Source organism: Cyrtonyx montezumae, unplaced genomic scaffold, assembly GCF_038088225.1.
Source record: "Cyrtonyx montezumae isolate F1298 unplaced genomic scaffold, pur_monq_1.0 scaffold_1, whole genome shotgun sequence".
Lineage (NCBI taxonomy): Eukaryota > Metazoa > Chordata > Aves > Galliformes > Odontophoridae > Cyrtonyx > Cyrtonyx montezumae.
In genome coordinates this window covers 13667918-13684968 of record NW_027071825.1, presented here as the reverse complement: position 1 = coordinate 13684968, position 17051 = coordinate 13667918, and the positions used below count along the sequence as shown (strand labels likewise).

At 38.6% G+C, this 17051-nt stretch overlaps 1 protein-coding gene across 1 annotated transcript; it reads right to left on the bottom strand.

Annotated features, from left to right (window-relative positions):
* Nucleotides 1-770: 770 nt before the first annotated feature.
* On the bottom strand, nt 771-16083 carry SH3GLB1 (SH3 domain containing GRB2 like, endophilin B1). The gene is made up of 9 exons (XM_065741165.1): nt 15923-16083; nt 12693-12834; nt 11767-11895; nt 10565-10698; nt 10086-10178; nt 3821-3910; nt 3188-3288; nt 2205-2436; nt 771-1234 (listed from the first exon to the last, which is right to left on the bottom strand). Exons 1-9 carry the CDS (start codon nt 15992-15994, stop codon nt 1127-1129), a joined length of 1101 nt encoding a protein of 366 aa, XP_065597237.1. The 5' UTR covers nt 15995-16083; the 3' UTR covers nt 771-1126.
* Nucleotides 16084-17051: the final 968 nt, after the last annotated feature.

Genomic DNA, 17051 nt, shown 5'->3' with positions numbered 1-17051 from the left:
GTCCAAGTCCCATTCAATGAATGAAACCTCCCACAACTTAAATAATATATACATACTCTTCAAACAATCCTTTTAATATTTTACAGCCTGAAAAGACTGTGAAACATTAAGGGCACATTCTGTATAGGAAATATATTTGCAAATAATCCTACCCTTGTCAAAGTTGTTTTTAGGTTCAAATCATTTTACTTTCTTCCCAAATATTTAAAGAAGGTCCTCCTGCAAAACAGAAGTGTAACACTACTTGAATCCAATTCAGACATGACAACAAACTGTGGCATAAGAACTGGGAATGTTGATTTTCATTAAAACCTATAATCTGAACAAATGTGTTTTCATCTATAGGACTCTTCACGCAGAAAGAATATTTACTTGGTTAGCAAAAATGCAGTGCTAAATTTAATATAAAGGTGGATTTGCAGTTGAAAGTATCTTAACAGTTACTCAGAAGTGTGAATTATTTTTTTCTGGAAAGTAATTAAAGAGTAAAAATACAAAGCAAAATTAAAGTGTCAGAACATAGGTCACTAATTTGTGACCGTCTGCCTATACAAAGCTTAATACCTCAACATACTTGCTGTTTGCCTCAAGTTTTCAACAGAGAAAGGACATCTGTTCACATTTTTCAAAAGCAATTAAATGCACGAGTTTCAATAGATAACCATACAAGTATATCAGCACATTTCTACTCCACACGTACTGGGAACAAAACCATATGAATTTACGTTTAACGTTTGATTATTCAAAAAAAAAAGTGCATTACACTTGCATCAGTTCACAATAAGTTTATTTTATGTGAAGAAAAGCTTTGCCATTAATGAAAAATTTCTGTAGAAAACAGTACCTCCTGCTTTCAATCTAGATTACTCAAAAGTAGAAGCCTGTATTAGTGAAAACTTCAGTAGAAACAAATCTGTAGGAAACATTCTTGGCACATGAAGTAAAAGCTTTAAACATTAAGATTGAATATTCATCATGCAACCATGCTGGCAGAGAAGCCAGTCTGTAATGGCTGGTATTTGTCTCTCAAGAAAGAAACATGGAAGACACTTAAACCTGCTTATATAAAGTTAATTGTATATAAATACGGTCACCATAACTGACAGTCTTTATTCGGGGCAACAACTCAGTTCAGCAGTTCTAAGTAAGTAATAGGCACTTTGCCTTTCTGATTTCCCCTTTCACCCATCAGCCAATCTGAATCCATGCCAGGGATACTGTAAACTGTTATCACCTAAAAAAACAAACAAAACAAACAAACACACTGTAAAAATTTCTTTTTTTTTTTTTTCAGGCAACGTCAAGTCTATCTTCTTGTGATTTACAAAGTCTTAGAATCATGATCAACCAAGTTAAATAAAGCATCCATGGAACATAAGCTAATGCTCAGAATTTTTTTTTCTGGTCCATGGAAAAGTTAAAATGGCAAAATATTTAAAATATCTAACCCTTTTTCTAGGTCATTTTTCAACTAATTACTTCTCTTTTCTTTTAAGTCTATAAATCTTGCCTAAATCACAATCAACAGTCAAGTTAAAAGCAAGTTTTTTGGATCTTCAAGTATATGACAGATAAAGAGATGATGTTGATGAACTACATCTTAAGTCAATCTTAGGTCACAGCTTCCATCTAAATCACTGTCTAGATAATAATAAAGTCATATAGAAATATGTAAGAAATGCACATCTTTAAGAAGCCTGAATTTTTTTCATGGATGTTATTATTCTGTGATTCATTCAGATGTAGTCACATTACTAGGTAGAATACTCCTCCAGCACTCAGCTTCACCTGTATACAATTTTACTTGCTGAGAATAACACTGAAGTATTAAGAGTTCATCTGAATCGAGGAGGAATAAGCACAGCACTGCTACTACTAACAAAAACAGAAGTGGTTGTGCTTTGGTTTTCTTATCAAACTGCAACACTTCATGCTTGAAAGTATAACTGTATTGATAACAGCTTTAGAAGCATTGTAGAAGGAAGATAGTATAATTGTACCTTGATTGTCCAGCAAATGTTCTTGCAAGCTAAGCAGGTATAACAAATATCAACTCTCAGTACCTGAATATACAAGATGCTAACTTCTCAGAGCACTATTAAAATTTAATTAAGAAATGTCTTAGACTGAGAAATCTATGTAATTCATCTCAACTGACTATCACAAATATTCAGTTTACTCTTAAATTACTGAGGTAAACTTACCTCATCTGCAAGTAATGATAACTCACTGCTGTTTGCAGCATCATAATCATACAGAACTCTAGCTTTCCTGCTGCCACTTGATGACTTCAGTTCACTGATGCCTGAAGTGACTACTGAATTGCTTATTGAAGGCAACGAAGCAGAAGCTGAGGCCAAGACTGAGGGAGTAGAAACACTGTGCACAGGAGCTGAAGAAGACTGATTGTTGTTAGAGAGAAAAGTAGATGGAAAGCTGTGGGGAAAACAAAACAAAAGATTTCTGTGTGAATCAGTTCCACTGAGAGAGTCAGTAGTAATGATATTTGTACAAACCTATGTAACAATATTTGTGTGCTAACAATTTTTAAAGTTGTATACTTTTTTCAGTGTAACGTAGCTTTAAATATGTAGCTTTCAAAAAAAAAGTTTCAGTAACTTTTTGTGAGTCTTTGAACTGTCTGTTTAAACAAACTGAGGATCACAAGGAGATCAAGCAACACAGGAAGCAGCAAGTCAGAAAAAGGACAAGACGTGAAAACCACATCTGTTTTTACTTCCTCTTCTTGGAAAACAAAAGCAAAGATACTTTATAGAGTCAGTTATTTAGAGCAGCCACTACAATAAACTTTTAATAGTTAAAGAAAATTTCAAGTTCACTTCACTATTAAGTGAAGACAATTCTTCACTGCCTGTGCTTACTTAAATAAAGCAGTATGCAATAGCCCTAAGACTCTGATATGTAGAGAAGACTCTGAATAGGAAAACTTTATAGATCTTTCTACATCACCACCAGTCGCAAAGAAAGGCTTACAAGCATGAAATTCATGTTAGACTGTTTCTTCCCTTACTTTAAAAATACTAAAACTTCAGATCATAAAACTAGATATTTTCTCTTAGTACAGCATACCACTGTTTTAACCACTGCTTTATCAGCAATAAGTTTTCCTACAATTGAAAAGCACTTGAATAACTTCAGAGAAGAATGTTTTAAACAGTGTTACTACCTTCCCAGTTGCTTCTGAAGATCCAACATATACTTGTAACATTGTGCATAATAAGTCATCTGAGCTTCAACAAAGTCATTCAGACAGCGGAGATGATGTGCCTACAACATAGCAAAAATTCGGGTTTTTAGCTCGCAAAAACTTCACACTGCATTACAAACACTGGCCTATTAATCAGGTTGGTAAGGCTGACATCAGCACAGAAGTATTTATCCCACATAGGCACTGTGTCAGGACTTACCAGGTAACTAGGATAAAACGTCCCAAAATCAACACACCTGAGCACAAAAACTAAGCGCTGTACAAGAATCATGCCATTTATCTACACTGTTTCCACAACAGATTATCACAGCACATTTTTGTGGCTTCAATAACCAGATTATCAGATAAATTGAAGATTAGGTTGAAAGAAAACCATGAAAACACCACAGATTAATGTTAATGGGAAAATAAAGTAAATTCACTGGGCACTGAAGAACAGTTAAAAAATAAATCATCCAATAAATGTGTTGTTTGATGCAACAGATTAATGTAAGTAGCCATACGTTCCCACACAGACTGCTGTAGCTTTCTGTTCGTTTTCTTTAGGAACTGCACTGATTGTAACTAATTCTTCCCCTTTCTGGTACTCACATGTGTGCTGCTGATACCTTCCAGCAGAAGTCTGGTAATCTCTGCTTGACGGTCAAATTCACTTTGAGTAATTCGTACTTCCTGTTCAGACTAGAAGAAAGAACACACGTTAAATATTCGTACAGTGCAATATTGCACCTTCATATTGTAGCAGTCCCATTTTATTCAGAGCCAGTCATACAAATGCATTTAATAACATTTAGTTGTTTGAATGCTGTGCTTTTTCTTTGCAGATATTTTTTACATAAGAAGAATAATTAGGTTTTTTGGTGTTCAGAAATGCTAAAGTCCCATCTACACAACAAACAGCTTTATCGTTAGACACTTACCACACAAATTCAATGTATACAAAAGGCAAACATTTTTCTACCAGCATTATGAACCCACCTCTCAATATCAAAGCAGGCATTAAGTGGAATAATAGTGTTTGTACCTCAGGTTCTCCTAGCACAGCAGTGGCAGCAAAGGTCAATATATTCCCCCCATATTTCAAGTCAACATAGCTCTGCTCATAGAATTGGTGCTGTTTTCATCAGACAACAACACAGCCACCAATCAGCAACAAACAGCTCAAAATACAAACTACCCTGTTGTCCACAGATGTAGTCAGATTTTGTTTTTAAAAGTATTAAAATCCTCATTGAGTATCTCCCATGAAGACACCTCAAAAAATTACTCGATCCTCAAATTCAGAATATGAACTTGGTTACTGAATATTAACATTCAGAAATCCATCATCTCCCAAAATTCTGCCCAAGATTATATGAACATTTAGAAATACTGTGTAATGAAGTGGCAAAGCAATAACATCTTCCCAAGAGCAGAGGAAATAAAATCACTTTCCTAATGTTGTTTTTTAAGACAGTGAGTGAATACATTCATACAACCCAATATAGCTAGGTCTCCTTGTTCCTTCTCTAGTCCAAGAGATGTGTCTCTTAATGTTCAAAGTCACACTATAACCTCAATGTGTAGAGTAAAAAGCCTCTTTCCAATTAACTACAGCAGATATCACAGAAAACTCCTTGCAAAGCTCATGTACCTAGCATATAGCATGGCTCCCTACTTTGTGTTTCATAGCACAGTACTTACACAGCATTGAACCTTGTTTAATTACACATTTCAGAAGGGGAGTTAAACCAAAGAAAGTCTATCACTGACACCATGCAGATCTTTTGTTCTACCTTAAAAACCATAACTGATGTAGAATTACTGAAAAGCCTGCAGTCCATACCAGCAGCTTCTCAGATTTAAACACGAAGTGTCTCTGAACCTCTTCCTCCACCTTTTAAACAGAAAAACATTACCTGGACAGGTTACTGCTCCCTTAGTGGAGCATGTGTAGTATAGCTTGTTCTCCTTACTCCCTGCTTTTTATATTCTTATGAAGAAAAGAACACTGAACTACATTACTGACAACATGATTTAAAGTTTTTTGTCTCCTTTATGTTATGGAAGAGCTAATTAATATAAACTCTTCAGCTCTGGTAGTTTTCAGATGTGCCTACATCCTTATCTTTAGGTGCTTAAGCCAAGTGTTGCATCCCTTTGTGACTGTGGAGAGATGAGCTGCAAATTCAAGCAGGTAAAGAAATAAACAACAAACCAAACAATACAACAGCGGTTTTGCTGAAGGCTGAAGTTTCTTACACACACTCCAGCATTATAGGTGCTGTTCCACGTTCTGGGTAAAATCTGACAATTGGTGTTTTTCAGAACAGAGGTGTAGATCACTAGACCTCTACCTTTCATCTTGTCACATGAGAGTCATGTGATACTAAGAGATAGTCAAAAATAGCTTACTAAGAAATGAGCTGTGGGCTTTGTATCAACACTGGAATTTGAAAGGCCCCAGAGGGATCCAGGGTATTTGCAACATGAGACACTACCAGTACTCAAGTCAACAATACTCAATATCCCTTATTACATTATATCCACACAAGTTATTATTTCAGAATTCTGCAGTTTCTAAGTTGTTTACTTACTTTTGTCACTTCCTCAGCCCATATCTAGTCAGCATTAAAAGAGCAGAGAAAAAAAAACACACAAACTTAAGACTGGTGTCACTTTATTAGAGGATGCAACTCTACTTTGCCTTTTAACTATTTCCTTGTTTTAAGAACTTCACAGGAATTTGAGAAGTTCTACGAATAGATCATTTTCTCAAAGCCCTCCACGTACAGAGAAGTAAAGACAGCACTACATCACTGAAATAAATTCCTGAGTTCATACATGGAAAAGAATGACATGTAGAACAGTTTTGCTTAAAATAGATTCTTGTAAGGTATTACTACAATGTAAGATTTAAGATTAGGAAGTGATATGAATCAAACTAGGTTACTTTATGGATGAAGTTAAGTTATCCTCGTATGTTAGGACACTGGAAGCTATGGAAAGCTATTCTCATTTTAAACACTACATTAAAGACTGAAACAGACACATTAATGATTTCTCTTGCTATGTCCATTATTGCTTTTTTATTTCGCAAGAATTTTCACTGAAATTAAATTACTCTCAAATTGAAAATTAAAGTAGGAGCACACAGTACAGCAAAGTCATAGAACCAGAGGGAAATCACTCTAGAACTTAATTACTTCAACTTGCTGTCCCAATTCTCTCTTGCAATACAATTCTCCTTTAACCACCATATTTGCATAATTGTAAGAAGATGACACAATCAGGACTTCATAGGAAAAAGCGTGCACGAAGGTCACAGAAGCTAAATGAAATAAACTTATTCACTCTTTTATCTGACCACAACTGAGAAATATGTAGTACTTATTGTGATGAGATCCACTATGCTGTGCAGATCCAGAAGAAAATCATGACAAGCCAAACAGCATGGTTTATGTCAAAGAATTGCTCAGGTTGGAAAAGACCTTAAAGATAATCAAGTCCAACCACAACCTAACCACACTACCCTAACTCACTGTCACCAGTGAGAAGAGATCTACCCTGCTCTCATTGCATTCATCTTCTACATATTTGAAGAGGGCAAAATAAGGTCCCCTCTCAGCCTACTCTTTCTCAAACAAAATGGCCACAGTTCCTTCAGTCACTTCTCATAGGACATATCCTCCAGGCTCTTCACCAGCCTTGCTGCCCTTCTTTGGACCTCCTCCAGCACCTCAATGTCCTTTCAGTGCCGAAGTGTCCAAAACTGAACACAGTACTCAAGGTGGGGCCTCACTAGTGCTGCGTACAGAGCAGGATTACTTCCCTAGTCCTGCATACCACACTATACCTGATGCAAGCCAGGATGCCATTGGCCTTCTTGGCCACCTGGGCATACTGCAGGTTCAGCACAACTGCCCATTTGTACACCAAGGTCCCTTTCTGTCAGGCAGCTTTCCAGCCACTCCTCCTCAAGCCTGTAGGGTTGCTGTGATCAAAACACAGGACCCTAAATTTGTCGCTATTGTTGTTAAGCACAACAATGCTGCTACAGCAGTTACAGTGATGGGTCCCTACAACAAGTCTGGTATAAAGCATACTCACATCTTGAAGACAGTAAGTAGATTCTACATATTTCTAGCCATTTCATATTACTTACTCCTATCCATATAAAAACAATGGGAAAACAATAATTCCTCTCCCTTCAATGGATAAACTTTGACAAGGAATAAAAACTGAATTCCTTTTCAGGCTAAATTTACAATGAAGTCTTATGAATTTAAGATTGTATATTTCCAGATAATTGGAAGTATTCTAATGGAAACACTACCTGATGCTGTACTGTTGGCGAGCATATTGAGTACATTTTTCATATGCAATGTTAGATACACATCAATCTTGGAACAGAAAACATGGAATCATTAAAGTTGGAAAAGACATCTAAGATCATCTAGTTCAACTCCCATCAGCACCTTGCCCACTAACAAATGTCCCTCAGAGCCACATCCTCACATTTCCTGAACACCTCCAGGGATGACAACTCCACCACTTCCGTGGGTATCCTGTTCCATTACTCTTTTGGAGAAGAAATGTTTCCTAATATCAAACCTGAAGTAAGGCCAAATTGAATGGATAGCAAGAGGAACCATTTGATAGAAAATGAATGAACACAGGAGGCCAACAAACCTTCAGCCATTTTACATGCAGCAAGTTGAGCACGTAAGAGACATTTACCATAATGTTATTCTCTTCAGGCTGAGAGGTGTTTAGTTGCTTAAGTGCATAGATAAAAGACAAAAGCAAGTTACAACGTTGAATATGGCAGATGAACTGATTATTGGCACAAATCCTACAAGTTTAAGCTAAGCAAGATTGTGAACTGTTTATAGAAATCTAAGCAGTTTTATTCAGTTCTTTTAAATACTGATCTAAGCTAATTCCGTTGAAAATAATTTCAAGTACTTTTACAACAGGAAAAAGCATTTGATTGTAGGTGGTAATTTAATCACCTTGCTCCATTCTGTCAAATAAGGTGGTGAAACAAATTTGATTCAATACATTTTGCTAAATTATCAGTTCAGCACTGTTTGTCAGATATCTTCCTTCATAAAGAGGTAGCTGGCAGAAGGTGAACTATTTGCATAACATCTACATCCACATTAGTCTCCATTTCTATACTGCAGGATAAAAATTGAGATGCTTTTTTTTTTTTCCACTTCTCTAGGAATCCTAAAATTCAGTACTACTCAAACATGCTTACTGCTATTAAAATGTAACTAAAGTTCAAGTATAGGCAAGATAGTGATGCAAGAAGCTTGAATATTCATTCTCTACTTCCACAAAATAACCTCCAAGTAGAATGGAACTGCATGCTATTGGGATATTTAAGACCAGACAAGTTAGCAGCAGCAGCACCTATCAATAGCTTCATCCAAGCACCAAACTCTAGGCGATTATACCATACATGAACTAATAAACTTGAGTAAAGAATCTTCCTTTCAATATTAAGCTCAATTCCTTCAAGAAAAGTTTCCTTACGGTACTTCTACTTTAAAAGTATAGGGTATACCTACTGTCATAACAGTAAATTAACAACCTGCTCCACACTTCGCTGGTAACTTTATAAGGTAAGAAAATGAGACAAACAGAAAAGTAACTTTTTTGCAGTAAAATAACGTGATACAGGGAGAAATGCATGCATCGACCTGAAGAATATATCAACAGTTTAAATACACAGGAACAGTAGACAAGAGGTAAAGAACTGACACAGAGAAAAAACTGTCAGAGAGATGTGCCTGGTTTTTTTGTTTTAAAAAGGATCACCATCCCAAGGATATGAGGTGCTTTATCTGTCAAGCTCAGCCTCATAGATGATGATTCTGATATCTTTTAGGACAGTGATCCATACAGAAACACCAGCAAAAGTCTGAGAATCCTGCTCCTGCCTCTTCATCTTGCATACTACATGCGTTCTCCCTACATACTGAAGCTGTCTGCATTTCTTCATTATCTGTGTGCATAACCCCTACTACACTAAACACACAAACTCCCAGGGTAGCAGAGGGGAAACAATCAATTATCCATCATTTATTTCAGTAACTATTGCACTTTCAGAAGTGCAGTCATGCAGATAGCTGCAAAAATCTTATAAGAACACCCTGATGAAACTGCATACATTTGATTATCCAGTTCTTGTTACTTAAAATATTCCACTTAGAGTTATCTTCAGGGTTTAAAAAGCTGCATATTTTTAGTTCATAGGAATTCTAATCCCCTTGAACAAGGAGATATTAAAGGAATAAGAATGGTTCAGAGGTGCAAGTTTAAGAGTTCAGCCCTATTTGGAGGTGCGAAGTGGTAACCTACAAATTACTGGTACGGTAACATCGAGTCTAGGTGAGTACATCAGTTAGAAGTAACTGCACGTATACTTCAAGGCAAAGATTCAAGTACTGAAGTGGTGGGGTTTTGTGGGTTTTTTGTTTGCTTTATTTTACATTTTATTACATGACAAAGGTGTTTCCAAGGTTTCCACAAAATCTGTATGTGATTTGTACTCACAACTGTTTGGCAAGTAGTAAGACATTTTGGGCACTACAGGCTCATCGACTAGTCAACAAGGGGAGAATATTTAATTGGCTCAATTAAGTTCAACTGGATAGAAAACCTAAAAGACTAACACTCTGATTTGCAATTCACTTCCATTTCCTCATGTTTCACTGATAATTCTTTTAAAGTATCTGATAAAAAAAAAAAACAAACAGCAATGACAAGAAACTAAGACTGGAACCCTAAATAAGCAGTCAGACATATGTAAATACATAAGTATACCAACTCCGAAAGTTGCAGACAATTTTACAACACTACTTACTGCGGCTCGAGCTTCTGCAACTTTTGCCTTCTTCAATCTGGTTTTTGCAGCATCCAAATCCAGTCTTTTATTTTGCAATAGTTTACGTTCTTTCTGAAAGCCACGTAGGTTAGTTCATGAGAAAACATAACATTCAAAAGCAAAGTCCAGTCTACTTGTTTTCCTCCCTCCTCTCTCCTCATAACCATATATAAAACGGGTTCTTCAGTTGAACAAAGAAGCAGAATTAGTTCCTAATTATTCTCACACATTTTATACTCCAGATACACACTTTTAATAGTTCAGTAGTTTAAAAAAAAATAAGATTTCAGCATTATTTTGATTGGTCAAAAGGAAAGAGAATACATTACGGTTACAAATTCATCTATCCTTTTCCAAATAAGGTTTCCAAAAGCAATACTGCACATTTTTTTTTACTATTTCAGAGATTTGCTCTTCCAATTATTTTGAAATGTTTAAGAACGCACACTTCAACTTACAGTAATAGTTTTATAGTCTCCTTCAATAAAGTTTCTTAAGGGAGTGAGAAAGTTTATAGCTGAAGTTTGAATTAGTTCTCTGTCTGCTGTTCCAATTTGCTTTTGTGTTTCTCCACATTTAATGAGTGCGTTTCCTGAAAATGAGAAAATATAATTATTTCATAGCAATTTAAACAGGTAGCTATCAAAACAATTCAGTACAGGCACAAGAGTCAAGTCAAACAGTTTGAAAGACATTACAACACCATAGTGGGGGCTTTCAAAATACATTAATACCCGAAAAAAAACCTATAATTCTTGTTTTATTCCAATAAACATCACAGGCGAAGGCCAGGTTTCAGTGGAGAAGAATTGGAGAAGTTCCAATAGCTATGGCAACTCAGTTGTTCACACCTATTTTAGGATACTGTACCTACTTACACTGATTTAAAAGCCTCCTCCCTTTATATTACATTTTTAAGTAATTACTCATGAGTACTTACAGGCAAGGAAAAGTCCACTTGAGTACTGGAAAACCACTCCCTCCACCCTTACCCTAAGATCAACACCAGTTTCAAAAGGTGCACGTAGGTTTTGTCTACTGAACGAACAATACTTGGAAATTTGGTTACAAGTTAGGCAGTGAAGCCCTGGTTAGTGCATCAAGAATACACAGTGCTCATTATATGTTTCAACAAACACACAAGGCTGAATTAGAAAAGGCGCTCACCAAGTCCACAGACAACTACACCAATTTCATGACACCACAAAAGCTTAGTGTATCTTTATGCTAAAAGTTCCTGAACTCCCTTGAATTATACATGTTACAGCAACTGCAACATAAGGGACCGTGCACCCATAAGCAAAAGTCTAAGCAATGTTAACAAGTCTCAAGGCTGATGATCAGAAAGGGGCCACGGATAAAATCATGAAAACATACTGAAAGAAAAAGTATAAAGCATGCCATTATTGATTTTATATCCTTTCATCTTCTACAAAACTTTTTTAAACCCTCTTTCCCTCCTCCGCAAAGGAGCCCCATTATTTCCAGAAATCTCATCAGTGATCTCTTAACACACGAAGTTACAGAGCAAGTCACCTCAAAGTGACAAAAGTCTTTCAAGTGTTTTATCTGAGAAGAGACAAGAAGCATATTTCCCTCCCCCCAATGTAAAAACATGGATGTGCATTTTATACCTCCTGCATTCATTGCTTTCACTTACCATATGCTGTTCCTGGCCCAAATTCATTACCAGCATCAATCATATACTGGCCTAATAATTCTGGATTATTCATACGACTTGGTGCTTTCCGGTCCAGTTTCTCATAGAAAAGTTCTTCTATCCTAGCATCTAAAAACCACACGCATTTCAAATAACTGTCACTCAAAACAAAGAATTTTAAAATCCAGTCATACAAGCTCAACATTAAATGAACAATGCTAAATTGAAGGTGTTAATCTTAGAAACTATCTATATTTCATATGACTTGCTTATTTCAAATATTACAGCTATCATTCAAAGTGAAAAAACTATACTTTTAAACTTCCTTATACAACAGGGTTTTCAAAAGTTCAGCTCTTAAGTCCTAAAAGCCTAATAGTGCTCTTCTTAAAAACAAACACAGGGTATCACTTATAGAAAGCTACAAATCTGGGAAGCATTAAACATCCAGTATCTAGGAAAAACAATTGCTTAGTAAAGAAATTGTTAGAGACAAACATTTCAGCCCATCCTGCCTGCTTCAGAATGACTTGTATTGCACAGGAAATTTAGAATAATTAAATAGATTAATCAAGTTCCTCAAGCCACTGTCTCTGGAAGAATTTTAGAGCTCTTACAGCCACCAAGGATTTCTGGAATTAAGAGCTAGAAATTCAATTATATAGGAAACAACTCTAAAAGCAATCAGAGTATGGAACCAACGCTACTGTTTAATTATTTCCATATTTCTGCACTTGAAGGCTCACAGAAGAACTGAAATCAAGCAACTTGTACAGTGCCTCTGATACCCAGTGGCTCTTCAAAATGTTCAAACTTGAAAACTGCTGAATTTTGTTACAGCTTAGGCAATACCTATGCCATTAAACAGTTACACAGGCAAGTCTACTAATTCAAATGTTGCAAACAAAAACTGAATGACTCCTTACTTGGATTTGGCTGCAATAACACTTCTGTTTGCTTCATTATTTTCTCTGTCCACTGCTTAGTGCATTCTGCTTTGCTGAGAAGGTTCTCCAGGTGAGCATCCAGTTCAGTCTTCTCTGCTTGACCAAGCTTTTCTTCTGTGAACTGTGGTTAGACAGGTTGAAAATACTCAGTTCATAAAAATAGTTTACCAGTGCAAGTCTAGGACAGCAACTATTCACTCATATTACTTTCACATCAAGTTATCCAAATGTCATTAAGAAAATCTAAGGTTAAATCTGTAAGTTAAGTTCAACAGCCTACCCTTACTACCAGCAAAAAAGGGGAGAAGGATATTAATCACACCAAGACAACAAGGATAATTTTTGAAGAAATGCTCTGCTCTACCTGCTCTTCTTGCTACTTGGAGTTCTCACTTGAAGCATTTTGTCCAATTTAGCATAGTACTCCTGGGAACATGAGTCAAAAGGTAACAGAGGTAACAAAGACAACTAAAAGATGGCTTCAGCCTGGCAGGTTTTGTAATTCAGGTTGTCCCTTCACACCTAGGGAAAGCTGAAAATATGACAGATTCTCACAGCAGCTGCCTTTAATGTATTTAAAGAATGTTGTCCTGTTTGTAGCAAACAGACAAAAAACAGTGGGTCCCAACTTCAGCATGATGATTTAAATTAGAACTAGATGTCAGAGAAAACTTTTAAATCAAGAATTAAAAGCTAAAATAGACCACTGTGGAATATATGTTTGGGGGAGGGAGGGATTGTATATTAGAATAGGACAGACCCATGCTTCAGGTTCTGTTTAAATACAGCTGATCCTGTTAAGCTTCACAGAAACAGTAAGCTGACCTCTTGAGTTCTCTTCCAAGCTGTTTCCTTTGACAGTGAAATACAGTGCAACTCTATTTAGCTAACTAAATAGAGCAGACTATTAATTTCACTTGATATTAAATTCATGCCAACACTTAGTAATCCATAACCAGTTTGTACTTCACTCCCAGGTCTCCAGGAAAGAGGGAAGATGAGTGTTTTATGTTAGGGAATGAAACAAAACTGGAACTAAGGGTTTGGCCTGCCTCTCTTCCGCACATTGGTTCAGCACGATGACCTCATCCCTTCACAGCCTGTTCAAAGTCAGGCATGCTGAGAAGAACTTGGTTAAGAAATACATCCCTAACAAGGTTACCAATTCAGAATGTAACAGTACCAAAGCATTCCTAACTATTAAAATTTATTATTTTAAGCTCTTCTGTGGAATATTTAAACTTACAATAAAAAACAAGAACACAGAGATAATAAAACCACACTGTCCAAGTTTAATTTCCATTGCACATAGAGTAAAAACAGCTTTGATAGCGCACACATCTGAAGGCTAGATAAAAACTGCAGTAGTTGAGGTTCCACAAAGAAAGGCACCTTTGCGAGAGAGTTCAATTGCAGCATAGACACAGAATTTATTTATAGAGCTGCTACTACTATTATTTAAAAGGCTCTTTAAAACAATATTATGTGCTGCAAGGAGCTCTCAAAAGCCTTTTAAGGTTCATTAGCATACAACAAAAATGACTTTGATTTTTTACTAAATTCACAGGATTGAATCTGTTTATGAAATGGTCTTTTCAATCAATATTTCCAGAACTCTCCTTCACAGTGTGGAGACTGCTCAGCTCACGTTAGACTTCATGTACCCACTTAGAGGAAAAAAAAGATCAACAATATAGAGCAGCACAGCAAATGAGAGTTTGACAGAAATATGGTTTCCAACATCAATAAAATGCATCTGTGCTGTCCCTCTGATTTCCCACCTCTGTTCCCACAGGTTGCTTGAATGTGCCCAGACCACGCTGGAGGAAATAGTATTGTTTTGTATACAATGTCATATATACATATACAACAACTCCCTTCAAACATCTTACTTTAAGAGGAGGTGGCAGCTGGTAGAGCAAAACTATTACTTCCACATTCCCATGAATTTCAGCTCAGATGAAGAAGCCTACATTGTAGGCATTCAGATGTAAACTAGCAATACAGAGCACACTGGAGTAAATCACCATTTATACCACTTGTAAACTATGACAGAAAATCTACATTACATTTAATGCAATAAAAATATTTACACGTTAAAAGTCGAGATAAAAGGAAAAAGTCACAAGATCCTATCATAGGACCTTACAATGAATGGTGAACTATAGCTCTTTTTTTTTTTTTTTTTTCTGTTCTATGAGAAAAACTAAAGCTGGAAAGGAAGAGGTGGAATGGGAAACAAGCAGCCCTGAAAGAAGCCAGAAAAAGAGTGTGTGGAAAGACCTCCAATACAATGAAAAGCCAGAGTTACTGCTTTAAGTTAATTTAAGTTTGAGCAACAATGTTTTCTGATGAGTTTGCAACTTCAGTGCTCTGCTGTACCACCGGTAGCTGGTTCTGTTTGAATATTGAGATTCAGGACAACAGTCCGCCTGATCCGAGCAGATAACCACTTAAATCACGTTCCAAACCTGACTGTGACCCAAGGAGAAAACACAAAATATTACAGTGCTCCGCTTGGACATCCACCTCCCTACAGGAAATCTGTTCAGGTTTGATTATACAACGTAAGAGGATTACGGCTAAAGACAACAGCGAAGGAACAAAAGCCAATTATAGTGCCCTTAGTGAAAAGAAAGAAGATAGGTCCAGAAACAATGGGCTATCAAACGAGCCTAAAAGCCACACCGAATCTCAAACAAAACAACACTAAAGCAGACAGATGCTTTCACGTGTCACGTCAGAGCTCAAGTTTCACTGATCGGGCAGCAGGACGCATTCAGGGCAGCCAGTAAAGGCACCGGGTGACTCCACAGGAGCCACACCTTTGTTCTTCTGCTCAAGCCGCAGAACAGCCCCATCTCCCCCCAGCTGCCGCCGCCCCTCTCCCCTCTTGGCCTACTCTGACCTTGCGCTGCCCCACCCACCGAGCCCGGCTGTTGTGCAATGGGCGGCGGAGAAACGCCCGGAGCCAGCCAGCCACGGCCGGCCGAAGGCTGCGGGGCACGGGGCGGCCCGAGGCGCAGTTCATCGTTCACCCCCAGCAGCGCGGCCGGGCCCGGCACTGCCCGCGGCACGCCCAGCCGGCAGCCCGGCCCGGAGCGGAACCGCGATCCCCGGCCAACGCCCCGCGCCAGGCCGAGCGACGGCGGCAGCAAGGACCGGCCCAGGGCCTCGCCCTCGTACCCACAGCCGGGACCGGCTCGTACCTGCACGGCGCGGCTGAGGAAAGTGCCCGCGTCGGCCGCCAGCTTCTTCATATTAAAGTCCATGATGTTCATCTTCGGCGGGGGCGGGAGGGCGCTGACTCAGCCCGGGCACCCGCAGCGGCGGCCGCCGCTCCGGCCCGTCCCTGTGGGGATCCGCCGGGGGGCGGTGCCGGGGTCAGACGGCGCCACCGATTGGCCGCGGCCGCGGCGTCAGGCGCAGGGCCCGGATCGGCAGCCGAAGCGGCGGCGACGCTCGCCCCGCGCCGCCGTGAGGGCGGGGCCGGGCCGCGCTTCCCGCCGCTGGGGGCGCTGCCCGCCGTTACCGCGCGCTGAGTGCCGCCCGCTCTCTCCGTTTGTTGAGCGATGGGGTTTTGTAAATCAAACCGTGCTTGCCTTCATGTTGAAACTGACGCGGGAAAGAACTTGCGAACAGCCGATCAGGTTGCGCTGCTACTTAAATGGACGTGTTTGGATCACCACATACAAATGCAGGTAAACTCGCCGCAGGAGCGTTTGGAAGTACCTTCAGTACCATAATGTAGCATCGGTGAGCAAGCAACCAGTCTCTAGTTTTAATAATTTCCCACTGTTTTAACATCCCTCATCGTGGCTTTTGGATGCCTGAGGAAGGCCTTCAGCCTGGACTGCTAGGAGGCAGATTTACAACACATTGTCTCAGCAATGAGTTGACATCACTACCTTAAAAGCAATCCTAGTCACTCAGTCAGGTAACAGACCACATAACCCACATAGCAAGTAACCCTGGGCTGTATTTGATAAGGCTGGAGGAAATCCCAGGGCATGACGGCAGGAAGTTGAGCTCCAGAAATAATGGGAAGGATCAATGCAGTCTTTCTCACATGCTGGGCAGATTCCAGGAACTAAAACCCAAACACAGCCCAAGCTGTGCAAAGCTCCCATTTTACCAACAGCACTAAGGAGAGGGCCTGAAAGCTGTTGTATGTGTGTTTTCGCTTCACTTGTGCTCTTCTTGAGCTACTTAGATAAACAGTTACATGTGGATGGGTCTGTTATATACAAACACTGTGTGGCAAGTTTGTTTCCAATTCTTGACAGGAGTTTTAATATTATAAATACTAGTGAGTTATCTATTCCCTCTGCTAGGGAA